The sequence below is a fragment of the Lupinus angustifolius genome, chromosome LG13, assembly GCF_001865875.1.
Source record: "Lupinus angustifolius cultivar Tanjil chromosome LG13, LupAngTanjil_v1.0, whole genome shotgun sequence".
Taxonomy (NCBI): domain Eukaryota; kingdom Viridiplantae; phylum Streptophyta; class Magnoliopsida; order Fabales; family Fabaceae; genus Lupinus; species Lupinus angustifolius.
In genome coordinates, this window is record NC_032021.1 from 2,234,593 (window position 1) to 2,255,034 (window position 20,442).

The 20,442-nt window shown below is 33.2% G+C and overlaps 5 protein-coding genes and 1 non-coding gene across 11 annotated transcripts; 4 read left to right on the forward strand and 2 right to left on the reverse strand.

Annotated features, from left to right (window-relative positions):
* LOC109325257 (probable histone H2A.1) lies at nucleotides 350-1,000 on the forward strand. Its single transcript, XM_019557510.1, has 2 exons — nucleotides 350-637; nucleotides 721-1,000. Exons 1-2 carry the CDS (start codon nucleotides 425-427, stop codon nucleotides 967-969), a joined length of 462 nt encoding a protein of 153 aa, XP_019413055.1. The 5' UTR covers nucleotides 350-424; the 3' UTR covers nucleotides 970-1,000.
* On the reverse strand, nucleotides 2,388-3,045 carry LOC109325258 (probable histone H2B.1). The gene has a single exon (XM_019557511.1). It carries the CDS (start codon nucleotides 2,955-2,957, stop codon nucleotides 2,511-2,513), a length of 447 nt encoding a protein of 148 aa, XP_019413056.1. The 5' UTR covers nucleotides 2,958-3,045; the 3' UTR covers nucleotides 2,388-2,510.
* On the forward strand, nucleotides 5,793-9,819 carry LOC109325256 (ras-related protein RABE1c-like). Of its 5 annotated transcripts, none has more exons than XM_019557505.1 (9): nucleotides 5,793-5,901; nucleotides 6,143-6,294; nucleotides 7,120-7,192; nucleotides 7,276-7,376; nucleotides 8,247-8,312; nucleotides 8,422-8,519; nucleotides 8,945-9,007; nucleotides 9,087-9,179; nucleotides 9,429-9,819. In XM_019557505.1, the coding sequence occupies exons 2-9, from the start codon at nucleotides 6,222-6,224 to the stop codon at nucleotides 9,504-9,506; spliced, it is 645 nt and encodes a 214-aa protein (XP_019413050.1). In that variant the 5' UTR covers nucleotides 5,793-5,901; nucleotides 6,143-6,221; the 3' UTR covers nucleotides 9,507-9,819. The 5 variants fall into 5 exon arrangements, with proteins under 5 accessions (XP_019413050.1, XP_019413054.1, XP_019413052.1 ...); XM_019557509.1 differs by having other exon boundaries at nucleotides 5,807-5,901; nucleotides 6,172-6,294; XM_019557507.1 differs by having other exon boundaries at nucleotides 5,811-5,901; nucleotides 6,147-6,294.
* On the reverse strand, nucleotides 10,929-14,985 carry LOC109325252 (putative nuclease HARBI1). Of its 2 annotated transcripts, none has more exons than XM_019557498.1 (3): nucleotides 14,916-14,985; nucleotides 14,591-14,764; nucleotides 10,929-12,244 (listed from the first exon to the last, which is right to left on the reverse strand). In XM_019557498.1, exons 2-3 carry the CDS (start codon nucleotides 14,733-14,735, stop codon nucleotides 11,193-11,195), a joined length of 1,197 nt encoding a protein of 398 aa, XP_019413043.1. In that variant the 5' UTR covers nucleotides 14,736-14,764; nucleotides 14,916-14,985; the 3' UTR covers nucleotides 10,929-11,192. The 2 variants fall into 2 exon arrangements, with proteins under 2 accessions (XP_019413043.1, XP_019413042.1); XM_019557497.1 differs by having other exon boundaries at nucleotides 14,591-14,741; nucleotides 14,916-14,973.
* TRNAG-UCC lies at nucleotides 16,755-16,826 on the forward strand. The gene has a single exon. It is a non-coding gene; the product is annotated as a tRNA-Gly (tRNA).
* On the forward strand, nucleotides 17,198-20,411 carry LOC109363351 (very-long-chain (3R)-3-hydroxyacyl-CoA dehydratase 2-like). Its single transcript, XM_019609589.1, has 9 exons — nucleotides 17,198-17,315; nucleotides 17,421-17,506; nucleotides 17,842-17,889; nucleotides 17,973-18,061; nucleotides 18,253-18,306; nucleotides 18,701-18,768; nucleotides 18,849-18,898; nucleotides 19,019-19,116; nucleotides 20,141-20,411. Exons 1-9 carry the CDS (start codon nucleotides 17,233-17,235, stop codon nucleotides 20,243-20,245), a joined length of 681 nt encoding a protein of 226 aa, XP_019465134.1. The 5' UTR covers nucleotides 17,198-17,232; the 3' UTR covers nucleotides 20,246-20,411.

Below are 20,442 nucleotides of genomic sequence, written 5' to 3' on the forward strand. Positions count from 1 at the left end.
ATTTAACTTCTTCATTACAACATCTTCAATCTCACTCATTGCTGATGTGAACCTGAAAATTTACCATGTCTCATGTTCAAATTCGTCAACACCATAGTTGACGTGGTGTGATACAAAGTAGGCAATAATTTCTCCTTTCCAAGAAAAAATATTTTTATAATCACATTTCCTCCATTGGTCCATGTATGAGTCACACGGATCAACACACAAACACGTCACAACCGTTGATTAATAAAATCTAACGTCCACAATCCATTCCCATACATTTCTCAGCACAGTCCTCTCTCACTTTCCAAATCTACATAAACCCATCCCATGCCAACGTATCTCTCTCACCAAACCTCTCTCTCTCTCTCTCTCTCTCTCTCTCTCTCTCTTCTTTCTCTCTCTAAGCACAAAAAGTCTCTAAGCTTATTTGGCTTCAATGGATGCCACCAGCGGAAAATCGAAGAAAGGTGCCGGAGGAAGGAAAGGCGGTGGTCCAAGGAAGAAGTCCGTGACGAGATCCATCAGAGCTGGTCTTCAATTCCCCGTTGGAAGAATCGGACGTTACTTAAAGAAAGGAAGATACGCTCAACGTGTTGGAACTGGTGCTCCCGTTTACCTCGCCGCCGTTCTCGAATATCTCGCCGCCGAGGTAACTTTTGAAATTGAGAAAGTTAATTTCACAGATTTAGGTTTAATTTGGTTATTGTATGTTAATAATGTGTTTGGATACAGGTTTTGGAGTTGGCTGGAAATGCTGCTCGTGATAACAAGAAGAATAGAATTATCCCAAGGCATGTTTTGTTAGCAGTGAGGAATGATGAAGAGCTTGGGAAATTGCTTTCTGGTGTTACTATTGCACATGGTGGTGTTATTCCTAATATTAACCCAGTTTTGTTGCCAAAGAAGAATGAAAAGGTTGTTGCTGCTAAAGAACCAAAATCTCCATCTAAGGCTACTAAGTCACCTAGGAAAGCTGCTTGATGAGTTTTAGTTTTAGGATTAATGTTTATTTCTTACTATATTAGTCATTAGCTGTACTCTGAAGTGTGAAATTTGGTGCTTTGGAAGTAATGTAATGTGGATTGTATTATGTCCTTTTAGGATTTTCAATGAATGATTTAAAACAGCTTGTTTTAAGATTTTCGACTCTACTCCATTTTTGTTTCAGTTTTATTTTTGGATACAGGTTCTCCTCTAAAATCTAACTATCAACCAAACAATAAAACTCTGATTTACTTTAATAAATAAAATTTCATACAAAGGTCTACCATCAAGAGTCTTAACAGTAGCAGAAAAATATAAACAGGCCAGCCTAACAGCAAGGTAGAAAGCTTAAAAGAGCACACAGCCTACTAAATCCTATGCAATCCCCTCCCCCAAGGCCACAAATTTTCTCCGCAGAGCAACTACCCAAATGGCATCAGCTTCATACTTGAGCGATATAAGAAGGCAGAGTTCAAGTCTAATTTGATTTAAAACTACAATAGTATGGCTAACATAAAACAAGATTAGAGTTCCATTCAGACCAAGACTATTGAAACAATTGTCTTCTCCTTTGATCCATAGTTAAGACTTGGAGTTTGATTTAATCAACAATATCATCAATACTTGTTTCCTTGTTAAAAATTTAGGCATTTCTATCGAGTCTAAAAATTACGTTAAATTTGTACAGGATAAAATTTTGGTCCTGGAATGAAAAAGTTGAAAGCCCGATGAAAAGTGAAGAAAGAGAACTTCAAATCTTAAAAAAGCAGAGAAAGAATAGGAGCCAACCACTCCCTGAGTCCTCGAATCGCCAACTTACAAAGCTCATAAAATCTAAATCTTTTGCTTGCTTCTTTTACTAAGGCCTATTGAAGCAGACCCCTACAGAATCTGCTAAAATAAATCTATAAACCTGCACAGGCAAAGTCCAAAACTTCAGAGAATCCCGATTTCTGGCTCACTCTTCGGCAAGACAAACCGCACAATAATTCCCTTCACACAAGGCGTGCTCAAAAACCACATTCCAATAGCACAATTCAACAGCTCTGATATTGTTAACAACAACATCGAACTAATGGAATCCAGCGTCTCCTACGTTGAAAACATCTAATTAGTAAGTAACGGAATCTAGTCTTTGTGGTTACAAGAGACAACAATCTACCCATGAGAATCCAGCCAATGTGATACTAAATCAGATTATAGCTGAAAAAATCCAAGTAGCGGAGATGTTGTGATTTGATATTTTAAACCGGTATATATAATCAGTATGTAAGGACTTTACTTTTAACTTTTAAGAAGTTCCTTTGTGATTTTAACGAAGTGTTTTGTGAGATTTGAACTACAAATACATCTGAAACTAATCATATAATAATCCACAAAACAATTCTCCATCCATAAGAACATCTGAACAAGTGCTAGTAGCGTATTATAACAAACTTCATTTGTAAATTGATATCTAACTCATCATCGAATTACAAACATAAATTGAAATCTAAACACAGATCTAAAGAAAATAAAATAAAAACAGGATCATAGATCTAAGAACTTGTAAACTTGGTAACAGCCTTAGTTCCTTCAGAAACAGCATGTTTAGCCAATTCACCTGGCAACACGAGTCTCACAGCAGTTTGAATCTCCCTTGAGGTAATGGTTGGCTTCTTGTTATAGCGAGCGAGTCTAGAAGATTCCTGAGCAAGCTTCTCGAAGATATCGTTGATGAAACTGTTCATTATTCCCATGGCCTTGGAGCTTATACCAATGTCAGGATGAACCTGCTTCAGAACCTTGAATATGTAGATCTTGTATGTTTCTACGCTCTTCTTACTCTTCTTCTTCTTCTTTTCACCGGCGGCGCCACCTTCCTTGGGAAGTTTCTTAACCGCCTTTGGCTTCTTCTCTACCGGTGGTGACTTCTCAGCAACGGTGGATTTCTTCTCCTCTGCGGGTTTCTTCTCCGCTAGCTTCTTCTCTGCCTTTGGTGCCATTACGAAATTGGAGAATTTGAGGGAAACGAAATATTAGGATTTATTTCGATTTGGGATTGGAATAGCGAGCGAGTTTTGTGTTTTGGTTTGATGCTGGAAGGGATTAATATATAAGATGGGTTTGTGTTTTTATTGGCTGATGGGGTTTGATGCGGATCGATGACGTGGTTATTCGTTGGTGATTCCCTTACCCGTTGAAACGTATTTGAGGACTCCGATAATGGACGGTTCAGATGCAATCTTATTTCAAAACGTAAGTTTGAAATTTTAAATCTTTTCTTTTGGAGCTCAGTTTTCATTGCGCGCCCAAATGGACAATTTGTTCATATTTCGCGGTGAAGCCTTGAAAATTGAAATTATCTTTTTCCACCAAATTCAAAAACCATTATATTTTACTATGTTTTACATTTTTCAAAATATTATTATTATATAGTATATAGTTCATACACTAATAGTATAATATTTTTTACATTGTCATTATATTATTCATTATTAATATTTAGTTATTATTAACCTTTAAATATAAGTAATATAAATAAATAATGTATTATTTCTATATAAATATTTACATTAACATTACATAGCTATTGTTACACTCTTAAAAATATTTTATCAAAAATATTATTTAAAAATATTTTATCATGTCATAAAACTTCCTACTTAGTTTGAGTAATATGTGTTATCACATATGACATCGTAAACATTATCTAATTCGATCCAACTCATTTGAATCTTGTGGTTCACATCCCTTTCAATTTTCTCATCGTCTTATATGGTTGACTCAAGATAACTAACATAATGGTTAGTGGTATGATATGATCATCAATACTTACTTATACATTAGAGTTTGTTATCTCTTGTTAAACTTATACTTCATACACATTATCTTTATTCTCATATCCAGTATTCCACTAAGATTATCATCCACAAAAAACATGTATTGTCTCCCCTCATAGAAATTTTCATGCCTCAATAACGTATACTATATGGTTTAATCGCTTTGTCGTTCTTCATCATTTTTTCAAAGCTTATTCCTCCTCAAACTTTAGAATTCTTGGACAATATAATTTTGACTATTCTTTTTGTGTGTAGCTTATCATAAAGTAAAAATTTGTATCCCTAATTGAAAAACCTATGAAAATAATTATCCTAGTGTTCCTTCACATAGTTGTCCCTCACTAAGCCATTTTCTATTTCGTCTTCAATGTATTTTATTTGGTAAAAGTCTATTGTTTTTCTTTTCCTACCATCTGTGTAAGTTTGTGAACACTTCTTTCTCATCACTTGGTACTTGGAGATTTGTATAACCCATCATACACTTTATATTTAGTTTTGCTTACCGCTTTCCGGCTCCATGTCTTAATTATCTTGTATTTTTCACAACTTTCAGAATTCTTACATAATGACCATGATTTATAACATTTTGGTTTTACCTTAATTTTGTCTCTGACACCTTTGTCTCACCACCACAATTTTTTACCATTTGGATCACAACCTCTATATTCACCTAATATCTCCTTTGTTATCTTCCTAATGCATTTGGTCATCTCCTTCCACGTATCATCAACACTTCCATGTACCTCCCCAAACCCTTATTCCAACGCCCTTTGATTGAAGTTGTTATACTCATCTCCATTCAATTTTCACTATTTAATAATCCCTAAAACTTTGTATTGTCATTTTCTCTCAACTTTAGCTGTAATCCTTACATTCCACAAGTAAAACTTATGTTGGTTCATCAACCTCTTTTTATATATTAATTTGTAGCCCAAACAAAATTTTCTATCTAGTTTTCTTATAAGAAAAAACATATTTGAGGATGTACAACATGTCTATTTATTATATATGATAATATGTGCCTTTCACTTCTTAAAACACATATTAACTATAAAAAAATCAAAAGTTGCGGAGAAATATAGAATAGTCCTATCTTTTATGTTTTGTATTAAAGTAATTGATTTAACATAATTTATTTTATAAAAAATAGTTCTTATATTTTGTCGCATACTAATTTACCAAAATTAAAACAAGGGACATAAAAAAATTTCAGATTAAAAACATATTTAATTTACTCAAAAGTGGTAAATTTGCATTGGAAATTGATAAATGAAAATGTTCATTCACAAATATGCTAATTTTTAATGTAACATTATTGTTTTAATCATAAGGCATACTAATTTACCATCAATCATAAGGTATGCTAATTTCTATTACAATTAAGGGTGACACATCATACTAAACTAAAATATTTTAAAATTCAGTACTCAATAAAGGTTATTACAATAAATTGATATACCAAGTTCAAGTATATGAAAATATAAATGTATTAAAAAATTGATCTGAACAGCTTTGTTTATAGGATAGTGTCCGGTAGAAGATATGAACAATTTACATAGTACTAAGTACTAACAGCTTAATTAAGCAATCAAATTTACCATGTCATGTTTTATGTTGCGAAAGGTTTGTTATTTAACCACAATACATTAAATGAAATTGAAAGATAACAGATTATAATTTCTGAAAGGCTTGTCATTTTACCCAGAATATAATAAGACAATATTTTACAGTCCATTAAAGAATTACCTTAAAATAAATATCATAAAAGAACAATTTTTTTTATAGTTTTATAAAATAAGTATAGGAAACATTAGACGTGAGATAAAATAGATTTCTCCTTGTTGAAGAAAAGATAAATAATTTGATTCTTGAATTATATATATTAAAAGAGATTAATTTCCTAGTTAGAATTAAGAAATATCTTGCCCATTAATTATAATTTTTCAAAGATACTCGCTGTCTGTTGTTGTCGTCGTTATACTGGTGGAGATGCCTGTCACTGCCAGCATGCAAACACGAGCAACAAAGAAAAGGTGAAAAGATAGACAAAAAAATTGAGAATTGAGTTTAGGAAGCCACAATTGTCGGGGATGCTTCAAAGTACTAGGTTGTAAACACTTCCACCTTCTCTCCTACTCCTACTGTTATGCTCTTTCCCTTTTTTCTATTTTTTCTTCATTACTATTTTTTAACATCAAAATTAGAAAGAAAAAAAAAACAGACAAAAAAACACCCTTTTTTTCTCTGTAATTTGTGCATGCTCCTTCACTTCTGAGATCTGAGATCTCTGTCTCCCGTTTCCGTTTCCTTCATTTTTTGTTTATTTGCAATTTCTCTTTTTTGTGCAGTTAGAGAGGGAATACAATTTACGTGTGAGTGTTGCATTAGATTCATACATTAAGGAAAGAACAAAAAAGTTGAAAGTTAATGGCTACTCCACCGGCAAGGGCGCGTGCTGATTACGATTACCTCATCAAGCTTCTCTTAATCGGTGACAGTGGTATGTGTTAACTTATATATCTTTCTCTCTCTCTTGTTTTTTTCGTTTGAAAATGTTCTGAGTTTTAATTTTCAGAGAAATTATGTAGTAATAAAATGTTCTTTCATATTGACGAATTTTTATCCGTAGTTCCTTTTTATCAATTTTTTTAATCTCAAATTGTTGAATTTGCAATTTGTGACAAATGTAATGAACATCTATTCTTTAAGTTGAGGTTTGTTGTAAATTGTGAAATGTATGAATTTTTCATGTTAGTATAACTTAATGAACTATATTTGAATCATTCTCTTTGTAATTATGATGTCGAGAGGTTGAATTTTAATTTCGTGCTGATCTTCATTGACATTGTTCAGTAAATCTGTCTTAAGCTCCTATGTGATCCATTAATAGTTTGATTCTAAAGATGCTCTTGTGTTTTGTTTGCTTGTATATGGTAAAATGCACACCTTTTATCCTATTTCCACCATTCACCCTAAAAAGAAGAAATGGTATTGGTTAATGTTTGACATTAAATCTTTACGGTGCCTTCATTTTTTTCATTACAAGATCATAGATGATCATCAATATGTCATAGTTTCTTCCGCCATGTCCTTATGTAACTTGTCAATGGACATAATTTACGACAGCACTATGAGGTTGTTTCATTCACGTAGCCAACCCCACAACCTAGTGGGACTAAGAATTGGTTATTGTTGTTGTTGATTATAATTTATAAGTATCTTAGTACCCTTTTAAAAGGCCACACTAGAACAGTTGTGTTGCTTGTGTACAACAATACATCATACCCAGGTCTACCATAAATAACCTTTGACGTGTGTTTTGCAGGTGTTGGAAAAAGTTGCATCCTTCTGCGATTCTCTGACGGTTCTTTCACTACTAGTTTCATCACAACCATAGGGTACGTTTTTATGATTTAGGAATAAAAAATTATAATGTTGTTTGCCTGAAGTTTCTCTAACATCAAAGGCGTTCCTGATGCAGCATTGATTTTAAGATTAGAACCATTGAGCTTGATGGAAAACGGATCAAGCTCCAAATTTGGGATACTGCAGGTCAGGAGCGGTTTCGGACAATTACAACTGGTAAGGTTTATTATGATCCTTACATGTACTATCATATTGGTTTCAGTGTTATTATATGTGACAAATAGACATGCGATGCTCCACAATAGGGTGTGCTTTCTTGCAAATCCTGATGATGTAGGACTAAAAGTAGAGATAAAAAGGAAAAAAAAAAATATAATAAACATAGAAAATGTAGAGAAAAGAGTGATATGATAGAAAGAGGAAGCAAGCACCGAGAAATACTATAATTGTTATTGTATCAGATCTCATGTGCCGGATTATGTTGGCAGTTGACAGTTCTATATCTCCCATAGATTAAGACAAAATTTGAATCCCTAAACTTATATCTCATTCCCAAGCCTAAATACTTTCTTGCTCTTTGGTTTGATCTTCATTGCTTCCATTGCCAAGCCTGTAGAATACAACGTTTAAAAAGTTTATAGGAGCATATTCCCAGTGATTTTTCTTGTGTTAATGTTTGATCAATTATTGATGTTTAGATGCTAGTGAGCCTTTATTTAAGGGGAAAAGTTCTTCTGAAGTGATTATGTGTGTAAAGTGAGCAAGTAAGGGTATATCCACCCAAAATTTCAATAATCCTGAATACACTCTTAGTTGCTCACTATACACATATGCTCTCTTTAGAGGTGCTTTATCCTTATTTAAGTTATACATAAGATGAACTTTACTGTCGGTTCCTTTGTTTTTGACCCGTCCCAAGTTAAACTCTAGATACACCTGTCCTTTATCAGTTGAGGGTTCTTTCCGGTCATGTTACTCTAGAACTCTTTCATTGTTCTTTGTTTTCTAAATTTTGCACGAGGGCGAGAATTTGTTAAGTTATTTTATTCTATTTGTCGTTCCTAAAACCGGTGTCTTTTTTCCCAGCTTACTATCGTGGTGCTATGGGCATATTGTTAGTCTATGATGTTACTGATGAAGCATCATTTAACAGTAAGTTCCGAGCTGTTGCTTAAGTTTGAAATTTATAGTTCTGTGCAAATTCTTTAAACTTCAATGGTTTTTCCATCCTGATTATTTACTCGGCTTGTGCTAATTTCAGACATCAGGAATTGGATTCGCAACATTGAGCAACATGCTTCGGACAATGTTAACAAAATACTGGTGGGGAACAAAGCTGACATGGATGAAAGCAAAAGGGTATGCTTACTTTGTTGGTGTTGTTGATTGAACATTTGAAATCCTTTCTTTACTTTCCGCCCTCTTTTTGAGTGGGGTTACATGAGCAAATCAAAGTCCTTTCTCGAAACACAAATTTGATTCTGAATAGTTACAGAGCTAAGACCAGAGGGGCTTAAAAATGAACCATTACTGTTATGAAAGCAAATGTACTTCCATCATTGTTACACATGGTTTACCGGTAGTTGAATTGATCATTATGGATGTTAGAGAAACCATATCGTGAATGAATGAGACATTTTTTGTTGGTTTGGTGGCGAGGTTTGAAGGGGGCTAAGTTCTGATTTGGCACCTATCGGCCATCAATAGACCTAGTATGTCTGCATTTAGATATGTTGTTCTGATTTTATATGTTTTTGATTATATATCTTTGCCATTCACTTTAGGCTGTGCCAACATCCAAGGGCCAAGCACTAGCTGATGAGTACGGAATCAAATTCTTTGAAACCGTAAGTGACACATGCTTGAGAATGTGGACATTCCATTAACTTGTATGTTATCATGCTCATGAGAAATGTTCTATTTCAGAGTGCAAAGACAAACCTAAATGTGGAAGAAGTTTTCTTCTCAATAGCAAGAGATATCAAACAAAGGCTTGCTGACACTGACAACAAGGCGGAGGTATTTGAACTTCCTCTCACTGGTTTAATGTGTTACGGAAAAAAAATTTCTTCAAAACTTTGATTGTAAAGCGAATAATTGAAAGTTGCATCCACTTTTAATTTAATCTAAAGTGCACTACTATATTAATCTATTAAATAATCTAAAGATGGACACATTCTTACTTGTTCAGTTATACTTAACTGTCCCTCAACCCGAAACCTCTTGTATCTCTAAGAAGTTGAATGTATCATGATATTTTAATTGCAGCCAACAACAATCAAAATCAACCAAGATCAGGGAGCTGGGGCTGGTCAGGCTGCACAAAAGTCGGGTTGTTGTGGTTAAGGATAACTTTTACGATTGGAGACAACATTGTTGTCCAAGAACATGAAGCAACGGAGACATTATTGTGCTTCTCGTTTTAGTTCAGAGGTGTCATTCTTTATAAATTTTGCTGTGATTTGGTAGTTTCTGATAAAAACAAGTTATATTAATCCAAAACTAGATGTTATTCTGGTGAATGCATTGTGAGTTGTGACTTGTCAAGGAAGGTCAATTGAATATTGATTTTTGGAATGTAAAAATGTGCTGAACAATATGTATTCTATCCTTTTAAACTTAAGTCGTTAGAAACAAAAATATTATGAAGTTGTTATCATTATCTTACACCTCAAAGGTAAAGCTATAAATATCAAAAGCGAACATTGGCTTATCACCTTTAACTTCAGCTTACTTTAGGGCTTTGTATTGTGTAGTAGGTATAAAGAAATAACTGTATAAATCTACTAAACTGTGACTCACCACTATCTTGTTATGAGTATTCTTCCTGGAAACAAATTATGCTGGAGTATTTATCACGAATATTCAGAACTGTGCTGATAAAATATCACGAATGCAAATTTTGGATGGTGAAGGTTCTTGGCAGATTAATGACGGGGGGATAAAATATCACCATGTGGAAGCTATGTTAATCAGTAGTCAGTACACATGCTTAAAAGGGGTGAGAAAATAAGAACAAGCCAAATGTGCCGATAGGAGTCCATGTTAAGTAGCATAACAAACTTGATACGATATTTAAGTTATGAAGCTCTCCCATGCAATATGTTAGTCTTTTGGACTGAATACTCCTCATGTGCTCAAGTTCTGAAAATTGATATCTTTTATTGAAAGTTATGTCATTGAAAGGACTACCTAGGAACTAGATTAAGATATATTACTGAATATTGATATTTGAGTGAAGTCGTTAAAAGAGAAATGACTATCATTGGACCAATATCGACAAAGTGAAAGCCGTTGTGGACACTAACCCTATAATTGACAGCAATGTTAAAAGTCATACACCGAGTATGGTAACAAACTCAATATTATATTTAAGCCACAAGATTCTTTTATATAATAGACTAGTCTCTTGGTTGAGCTCTCTTCATGGCGATTAATTCACTCATCAGTGCTATAGTATTGTGCATAGTCAGTGGTAGTAGTGGTTGAGTAATAGAAAGCTTTTGAAGTGGTTTAGGAATTTGTATTTTATCTTAAATGTATAGACAAATAAGGTATAAATATGAGATATAGTAGAAAGTAAATTTGGTGTGTCTATGTGATCAAAAGAAATCCTAACAATGGGATTTTAGAATCCAAACGGAAATGAGTTATCACAAAAAACTAATATTGATAAATACATGTCAGAGTCAATTCCAATGTCTAATAAAAAAAATAAAAAATGCAACAGGTAATAATTTTTGATGGAGCTAAAAACCAATGAAAGTATGAAACATTCATAACAATGAATTGTGATGGAGAAACTCCAAATTTACAATTAAAAGTTGTCAACAAATTGATGTTCTCATGAGTTTACCACTAACCTCAGCATAATTTGGTAAACTTGCAAAATTCAACCAGTAAAATCCCATTAGAATTACTTACAGTCTAGAATCATGCAAAAAGAACTATAGTATGTGATAACTTTTCTTAGAAACTTTTGGGACTTCAGATAAATTCTGCAGCTACCAAGTTCTAGTAATGGACAGAATATCATGTAGGCAACCTTTGAGTCAAGTAGAGAGATAACTTTTCTCTTAGTGATACTCCCTTCACATCTGAAGTTGTTCCGCAAATGAGTTGATGGTAACCCGAGTCATGATTGTAAGACAAAGACAGTTCATCCTGAACATCATCTTCCATATCAATAACAATGTTGTGAAGTAAGCAACATACTAGAATAATCCTCGGCAACCTGTGTTTGTCAGGTCTCCACATCGATCCTTCAATGATTTTCCACATTTCCTTCAGCCTCACCAATGCCCTTTGTGCCACCATTCTCGTTGCAAAATGCCGCCGGTTAAAATCTGATCTAGGCTCTGGGAGTTCTTTCCCTTCATATGGGACAATGAGGTATGGCAGTAGAGGATAGCCTGAATCTCCAATTATATATTCCCTTATTTCTGATCCTGCAGAAAGCTGTAATGCCTTACCATTCAACCTCTCTCCTCTATCGCAAAGTTTGTGGAAATTCGAACTCTCGAAGACCAACCAATCCTTCATTTTACCCGGCCAGCCAGTGACGATGTCCCTGAACCTCATGTTGGGATCCACTATTGCTTGCAACACCATGCTATGATTATTCTCATTATCAAGCCACACTTTACTAGAAGGTTCTGTGGCAGGTAGACACATTGTGATGTGAGTAACATCAACTACACCGCAGCAATTGGGGAGTCCGCGCACTTTCTCAAATCTGGATTTGATTTCATTCATTTCCAATTCTGTAGAGGGCCAATGGAGGTGCTTAAGCCCTCGTTCTTCCATGGATTCGACAAATCGCCAAGTGACTTGTGAAACAGTTGAGTGGTTTAGCCCAAACGAATCACCGACTGTGACTAGTGAGTCACCAGATCCTAGTCTTCTCAATGCTACAGCTACTTGATCATGTAAAGACATTGGCTTGCCACTTGTAAATATGAAATTCATAGCTTTTGCCATCATATCTTCCTTAACAAGTGAACATATGTACTCAAACGTCTTTCTGGAGATCTTAAAAACAGATTGGAAGCTGTCCAAACCCTTTGACGGAGACTGTCCAAGACCTACCAAGGATACAAAATATAAATTCTAAATGTTAATAGTCCATACTTAGCTATCAGATATAGATATTGTTTTGGACTCACTTTCAGGTCAAGAAGTAATCAAACTAAACTAATTGGAAAGGGTGTAGCCCCTTCAGCCAAGCAATAGATAATGTTGCCAAGATTTATATGTTTGCTATCACCTATACAAGCAAAAAACTTCTCACTAATAATCGTGGATCGACTATTCTACTATCATAGTGTACTTCAATGGTTAATAGCTTCTGTGTTAATTTGGCTCTACTCTATATGTTCAAGGGACTTCATTCTTCTAGAAAAAACAAAGTACTTGCAAATTTTGACATACTTCTAAAAGCTCTTTTATTATAAATTGCAATTATTTAAATTTAAGCAACAAATCAATATTGATCAAAAACAGGACGCAAGCTAAAACCATGAAACTGAGCTACCAGAGCTATTAACTGATCTGAACTGGAATACAACATTAGTTCAAAAGTAAAAAAATAAAACAAAAATTAAAAGCTCTGTACATTTAATACTGTTTGTAACTTCCTCAAGGTGCAGAGGTTGTATTTAAATATCAAGTTATTCCAACAAAATATGATTGCAGGACATGTAGTCTGGAATATTATAATAGCATTGGATTAAATCTCACAGCTTGATCATATGTTAATAAGATGAACTGTTTCCAAAAGATACACGGAAATGAACTGACAATGTTTATAGTATAAGGTAAAGTTTATCAGCTAATACTAAACATGTCAAGAATGTTCTCTCATTCTACAGCATGTTAGCATTCAGTAGTCGGTACACCCTATCAACACAACATTTGTTTGGTATTTTCCATCAACATTCAAATTCTTTAAAAAGCAAACTCATTTAGCTACTTTCCTTTACTTCAAGTCTTAAACAACAGTGTTTCTGGCACTATCTTAATAGGGAAAACTAAACACTAAGCACTAAACCTAGAAACTAGTCAATCAAACCATGGCCGCAACACTAGAACAGAAAGAAGTAGCTCCATTGCTTTGCTAAAGAAGTGTATGTCAAATAAATTTTCAACAACTTTGTCATAGGACTTCCATAATTTGGAACGGTATGATTAGTTATCTTCACCTCAGTATTGGACAATCTATTGTCGGCATGGATATAAAAATAAAGTCTGAGCTGCACTATAAATATTCCCTATATTGAGGTTAGTTATGCATTTTATAAATTGTTTGCTGACTGCACTTACTTCTGCTTCCTCATTTTAATTCTCCTTCCATTTTCTTTCCCACCAGATTATGTCCCCTAACAGAGGCTTAGTAACCAATGAACGGAATCCAATCCGTAAATATAAACATAAGGCAAATGGTATAACATGAACCATCACAAGATTTTTTATGGCAGGATAGCTGATAATAGACAAGATGAGGATTTGTAAAGCGTGTTCTCCTATAGCTTATCTCATTCAGTGAGTCTAATAGTTTATCTATGCTATAAATTCCATCTTGTTACACTTCAGGCTTTAGAACCTGAAATACTTATTTTAAAGTATTAAATAAAAAAGGATATTGAAATTAACTTGCCTATAGAATCTGTACAAAACCATTAGTTCAATTAATTTCAGTTCCCCACCCTATAAACAAGAACCCTAATGGATGGAAAGAAGGACTTCATAAAGCAATGCACAAAACAACATGTGCATCCACTACTGTTTAACACTAGTGGTAACTTGCATTTTGGATAATGAATTTTTTTAGGCATAATAATCAACAAAAACCTAAGCATAACGATAATAATAAATTTCTGAATCACCTCATGGTTAACGATATTTGTTTACTAGGTGATGGAGTTGAAAGGGAAAACATATATTTATCTATGCTGCATTTGATTCCTTTTATTTATTAAAAAAAAGCAAATTAAAATCAATTAGCATGAGCATTTAGATAAGGCACTGGGAGACTACAATAATTTTCCAGCAAGAAGAAAAGTAATACTCTCCCATGAATTTCAAGTATACATCCAAAATGTAACAAATGATATACACCAATAAGTGTATGCTTCATTACAGAGCCATTTTACAATGTGATTAAAGATTTAAAGATTCCTTGATTGGTAAGATAACATGATAAGAATGACAAGTCAACATTGAAGTCAAATTAGGGATCCTTAGTTTGTATACCAAAATGCATTGTCTTGATTAGGAGCAAAAGTGCAAAACTTAAACAATGTAAAATAAAGATTTTAACAAATGAAAGACCAAACAATCACACCAATAATCATCACCACCTACCAAAAGTTATATGAAATATAAAACATGACATGAATTAAAAACAGTGAAACTGAAAAGAAAAAATATACCATTATTCATAATCTTTGAGAACTCATCCCACCAATCCAAAGGACCCTCTTTCTGAGAGGAGGAGCCAGAAGCAGAAGAACCATTCTCATCATGCTTCTTCTCTTGCTTTTTTCTCTTTTTCAATCCTCTCACAGGACCCATCATTAGATATAACAACCAAATCGCACCAACAACTGAAAAAACCCAGCTTGCAAATGTTTTGGGTGTGAAAAACTAAACATGCTAGAAGAAAGAAATGAGAAAATAAAACTGAACACAAGAAGATTTGTTTTTATGATATGATGATATAATAATAATAATAATAATAATAACATTAACACTTACAAGCATAAACCTGAGAGAACACTCACTAATAATGAGCAGTGACAAGTGACATGGTAACGAGTTGTGACTTTGTGAGAATAGGAAGGATCCTCATTCTCTAACTTAACCACATTTTAAGTCCCATAATAACTTACCTCAATCCTTATCCGTTAGATAAATCCAATGTATCAAAGCGTGACACATGTCTTTTTCTTATTTTAAAATAATAATAGTTATTAAAAAATCAAAAGGGAACAACTTAAGTAAAAAATTATACACATTAATCATTCACGTATGTTACAGCATAATACAAATAGTGAATAATAATACATTAACAATATATAAAACTTCTATATTATCAATTCAATTTTCGATACAGAAAGAATCTAGCCACATGTGAAACCCAAGAATAGCCATGAATGATTGAAAACACCATTGTCAATTCAGTGGTTCTTTGTTTCATTAACATGCTTATACAATGATGGTTCTTTTTTTCAATTGGTTCCACATTTGGTGATTTCTTGGACCTGAAAACACTGTAATTTTATTTCTGTCTTTTTTCCCTTAAGGAATTACTTCAAGCTAAATCACTCCCCTGTGGTCTTATAGTATCATTATGTCACTTGTCATTGCTAAATCATTGAACAAACACATGATGCACGCTAGACTTTTAAGTTTCACCACATTCTTTTGTTGTGAGGGAAGCTAAACCAATCACACTGGACCAATTGCTTGATGGTGTTGAGCTACTCAAGAATCAAAAACATAAGACTCGATCAAAGATGAAAACTAATTGTTCTAAGTTAGAGTTTATCTGAATCATTGTGTGATTGTGAAATGGGTTAATGTCATATTTGCCCTGGAGATTCCAATAATAAAATATGGTAGATTAGGTTTGATGATTTTTATAATTAATTTATTTAAAATAGTTTAAATTCTTGATAATTTCATCTATATTTGATATTATTATCTCCATCCAGTACTAAAGAGTACCTACTTCGTCTAGTATATGGGATAGTATATATTCCTTATTTTTCTCTGGAAAGAAATTAAACTAATTGTAGGCATTATATTAATTTAATAACTACTGTCGATCCCAAAGTTATTATAGTTTGAGTCCTAAACATATACTGAAAAGTAACTTTAAATTTTACCACTTGTTTCATAAATAACTTTTTTCTTCTTTCTGATTTTTAAACCACACTTATAGTGTGGCTGGACAACTATATATTTTAAAACTAAGAGGGGTTGGGTTAATGCAACATGACCATAGTGCCATAAAGTTTAATATATGTGCACTTTCACTGTAAATACTGATAACACATTATTCACCATTAATTTAGATTATTTTTGTTTGATTGTCAATAATGATTAACATATGAATAATATATGATAAATTGACAATATAAAAACAGTTACATTATCCGTCTAATATTAAATCCATGATCATACAATGTAATTCATTGCATCATAACATTTGAGTATGTGACAACGTACATGGTGATAAATGGAATGACATGGTTTGGTGGAGGCTTCTATACCTAAGCAGCATCCCCTCCCACTCTAAAATATCCAATTGACTATAATTTAATCCAATAAATATCTCCAACAACCCTAAAACATTCCATATACTCTAATTTAATCCAATAAATACCTCCAACAACCTCAACATTTCCCCTAAAATTATCCCCACTGTACTCCATTGAATTAATCTCACATCCACTTTTACTCTCAACTTCACTACATTATTTATTTTTCTTCTACATCCATCCTCTCTATATTTTATCTACTCTGAAGAAGTAACATTTTATTTTAGTCATCTATTTCTTATTTTATGTTTAATTTATACAGTCATTCAAAGCGTTTGTAGTCCAACGGTTAGGATAATTGCCTTCCAAGCAATAGACCCGGGTTCGACTCCCGGCAAACGCAATTTTGTTTTACTTTTTGTTATACAAATTTATATTTATTTATAATAAGTTATTATTTTTGGTTCGTTACAACATCGTATAAGAGCGATATAAACAATATCTTTTTAGAATTGTTAATGCATTTTGTAACAAAAAATAATAAAGATATATTAATTTGTATATTATTTGGATTTTTTCCTCATAATATATCATGTTTTGTTTAACTTAGAGGTTTGTGTAGGCGTAGAAAAGTGAGGGGTGATTTGTGTAATTTCACTAAAACTCAAGGGATGTCAGTGTAATTTACTCTTATAATAATTAACCTAATATAAATACTCTCCAATCATATGACTCGTATTTGATTCGGAAATGAGGTAGCTAGTACCTATTAGTGGCGCACAGTAGAGTATTGTATTGAGCATAAAGATATGATGAGGCAATCCCAAAAGGAGAAAATAAATATTTCCACACTCTATCTTCTCTCTTACAACTCTCTTCAAGCCTTGGGATGGTAACTACTAACATCATTAACTCTTTATTCATATGATGCTATTTCCACACACTCTCTCATTCTTATAAATTATAATAATATTACTCTTCTTTCTTCTTTTCACAGGACTGTTTCCCTAACTAACATTCTCTACAATCTTTTTTCCACTTCCTCTCTCCACACGTCTTATGCTTCCGCAGGCCACTTAATAAGTCTCTTTATTCCTCTCATTACTCTACATTGCTTCTTAAATCAATTGTGGAAAGGGAACGCTTCCGAGCGATGGAATCCCGAGTATTTAATTTGTCTTACAAAACTCAACTCGCAAACAAACTACAGTTATTTGCAAAAATTACAATAAATGTTCGTTCATATTCTAAAACGAATATTCAAATGGAATAAGACTAAACTCTCAAAACATATGCAATTAAGGAAAAAAATGAAACAATGTAAAATGATTGTTACCTTAACGTTCCATGTGTTTTTCAATTCGGTTTAACTTCTTTTTGTTATTATATAATTGGTATGCTTCAACGTTTCATTGAAGGTTTTCTGCAATGTGCTGCATTTTTGGAAGTTATACATGGAGCCATTGGTGGGTTTAGTTTCACATTCAAACATATTATTACTTTAATTTAACAAGCATTGTGTTAAAATACACAATTGTTCGAATTTCAGGCCTTGTCCCTAGTGGAGCATTGCTTCCTCTGATGCAATGGGGAGGAAGAACCCACTTTTTGCTTGCTGTTGTTGCAAAACTTGATGAGGTTCTTTCATCACTTTTGAATTCTTATGTTTTGGTCTAAATTTAAATAAGATAGTTTCTGTTTTTCTCATTTATTGTATATGATTCCATTTGAAGCTTTTCTGGCTACTTTCATAAGCTCTTGTTTATGCAGTGATTGATAATCAGATACAGATATATTAACTTTGAACTTCTGCTGTATGCTTTCTGTAGGTTCAGGAGTTACCTTCGGTTTTTATCACTTTTCTTGCATGGAGCATAAGTGAGGTAAATTATTCTTTTGATTGGAGTAGTTCATTTAACTTACTTGCATGACCTTGCTGTTTAAACAATTATGAGTTACTAGACCAATTAAAAGCATTACTCATATATGAGAAACAACCAAGCTTTAATCCCACTAGGCGAAGTCAATTACATGGATAAAATGCTGTCATAATGCTATATTATAAATCATATTTATTGACAAAGTCTTGATCTCTACATCTTTTCCTAATCGTTTCGCTTAAGCCTCCCTTATAGTAGAAATTGGGAGCTTCCATTTGATATATTTTTATTTGATGAGGATTTACATGGTGTGTTACCTTTGTAATCCATGAAAATTATGATACATATATAACGCGACAATTTTCTGAATAGGATTGAGATGCGATCTTTGGTGCAGGTCATTAGATATTCACATTATGCTTTCAGTTGCACGGGAAATTGTCCTTCTTGGATCACCTATCTCAGGTATTTTCCTTTTTTCTTTCTTTCTAGTTTCGTGTTATACTCTCTTCAAGTATAAGCTTGATGCTTTATCTTTTAATTAGGTACACTGCATTTATCGTGCTGTACCCTATTGGAGTAGGTCCCGGTGAAAGTGAGTTTATATATCCAAATCTCTATCTGAGTTTTGTTTCTGAATGAATTTGAAATTGATATTATTACTCTTACTATTATTATTATAAACTAGTGCAATTGATCAGTCAATATCATGCAGTGTGGCTTATGTACCAGGCACTTCCAATTGTAAAGAAGAAGAACACTTATTCAGATTTCTTTTCTGGCCTCCCATTTAGTTATTATGATTTCCTTCGGGTAAGTTTTACATTTACTTAGATATATTATAACCTGATTTAACTGCTAAAGGCCGAGAGTAGTCTTCTCTGGAGCCACTTTCCCACCTCAGCCATGCTACTCAGTAGGTGGTAGCGTGTGTTTTGCATCTTAGAACAACCACATAGTTGTTCTTAACGGAATAAGAACATTCTTATTCTGTTCTCCACCGTGTCATTCTTATTTTCTGATTTTTGTTCTTAAATAAGAATAATTTTTTGTTGTTCTTGGCCAACAAAAAGTATGGAGAGAGATAGATGTTGTGGGAAAACGGTAATGTTGTGAGACCCAAATAAAAACAAGAATGATGTTTGTCTTTGTGAGAAAAAGTATATGTTATTCTTAATTTATCTCACGGAGAATTGTAATAAATTATAAAATAATGTGTGAGATCTAAATAAGAATGAAGATTATATTTACTGCTGGAGATGCTCTTAGTATCCACTCTTGTACTAGTTAACTTAGCTGTTACAAGTAAACCTATAAGACAACCTCAAATGAAATGGTAGTTGGCATTAGTTATGAGTTCTTAGTTTTTGCTTGTCCTGTAGATCAAATATTTGATTATCACCTATGAAGCATAGATACTCACATGGACATGTCACACGGCATAGACACATAATATTCTAAAAATTGGAGGACACAGACACAACATATTTGTGCATAGAATTGAAAATTTAAGAAAAACAATTCATTATTCATAATATTTGCAGCTCTGTTGGAGCCAAAAAAATTAAATCCATATGTCAGATGCGTGCAGTCATGTATTGTACAAGCATTGTTGTTGCACCCCTAATGATGTGTTGGTGCACTTAAGAGTGTCAGACTTTCTACACGAGGAAGAAAAATATATGAAAAAAAAGGAAATAGTTGTGCCAATATTTAGTGCTGTGAACTTAGTTGTGCCCTGACATTGTTCATTTCAATTCTACTTTGTCTGTTTGTAACTTATCCGCTTTTGTGAATTAGTTATTGTTCTAATTTATGTTCGATTTCTCTCAATCAGGTTGTTCTTCTAGTTTATCCATTCCTATGGCTCAAACTTTACCTGCATATGTTCAAGCAGCGGCGTACAAAACTCGACAAACACCATGTCAAGAAAAGGGCATGAGGCATTACTATTGGTTATTGACGTTTTAGTGAACTTATGAACTTGTATTTTTAGTTGTACACATATGTAGTGTATTTTTAGCATACAAGTGCATAAGTTCTGAAATTTTTACTATTGTATTTTTAATAAGTTCTTCATTAAGATAATAACTTATGAAATTTTGTTGTCTCCAATTCTGACTATGATTGTTGGGATTG

Excerpts from the sequence above, each read along its gene's own strand:
- LOC109325257 (XM_019557510.1), top strand. The coding sequence starts at position 425 with ATGGATGCCACCAGCGGAAAATCGAAGAAAGGTGCCGGAGGAAGGAAA. Across the intron at positions 638-720 it reads TCGAATATCTCGCCGCCGAG|GTTTTGGAGTTGGCTGGAAA; the intron begins GTAACTTTTGAA and ends GTTTGGATACAG.
- LOC109325258 (XM_019557511.1), bottom strand. The coding sequence starts at position 2,957 with ATGGCACCAAAGGCAGAGAAGAAGCTAGCGGAGAAGAAACCCGCAGAG.
- LOC109325256 (XM_019557505.1), top strand. The coding sequence starts at position 6,222 with ATGGCTACTCCACCGGCAAGGGCGCGTGCTGATTACGATTACCTCATC. Across the intron at positions 7,193-7,275 it reads AGTTTCATCACAACCATAGG|CATTGATTTTAAGATTAGAA; the intron begins GTACGTTTTTAT and ends TTCCTGATGCAG. Across the intron at positions 9,008-9,086 it reads GAATCAAATTCTTTGAAACC|AGTGCAAAGACAAACCTAAA; the intron begins GTAAGTGACACA and ends GTTCTATTTCAG.
- LOC109325252 (XM_019557497.1), bottom strand. Across the intron at positions 12,245-14,590 it reads CTCAAAGATTATGAATAATG|GTCTTGGACAGTCTCCGTCA; the intron begins GTATATTTTTTC and ends TATCCTTGGTAG.
- LOC109363351 (XM_019609589.1), top strand. The coding sequence starts at position 17,233 with ATGATGAGGCAATCCCAAAAGGAGAAAATAAATATTTCCACACTCTAT. Across the intron at positions 17,316-17,420 it reads TCTCTTCAAGCCTTGGGATG|GACTGTTTCCCTAACTAACA; the intron begins GTAACTACTAAC and ends TTCTTTTCACAG. Across the intron at positions 19,117-20,140 it reads GTTATTATGATTTCCTTCGG|GTTGTTCTTCTAGTTTATCC; the intron begins GTAAGTTTTACA and ends TCTCTCAATCAG.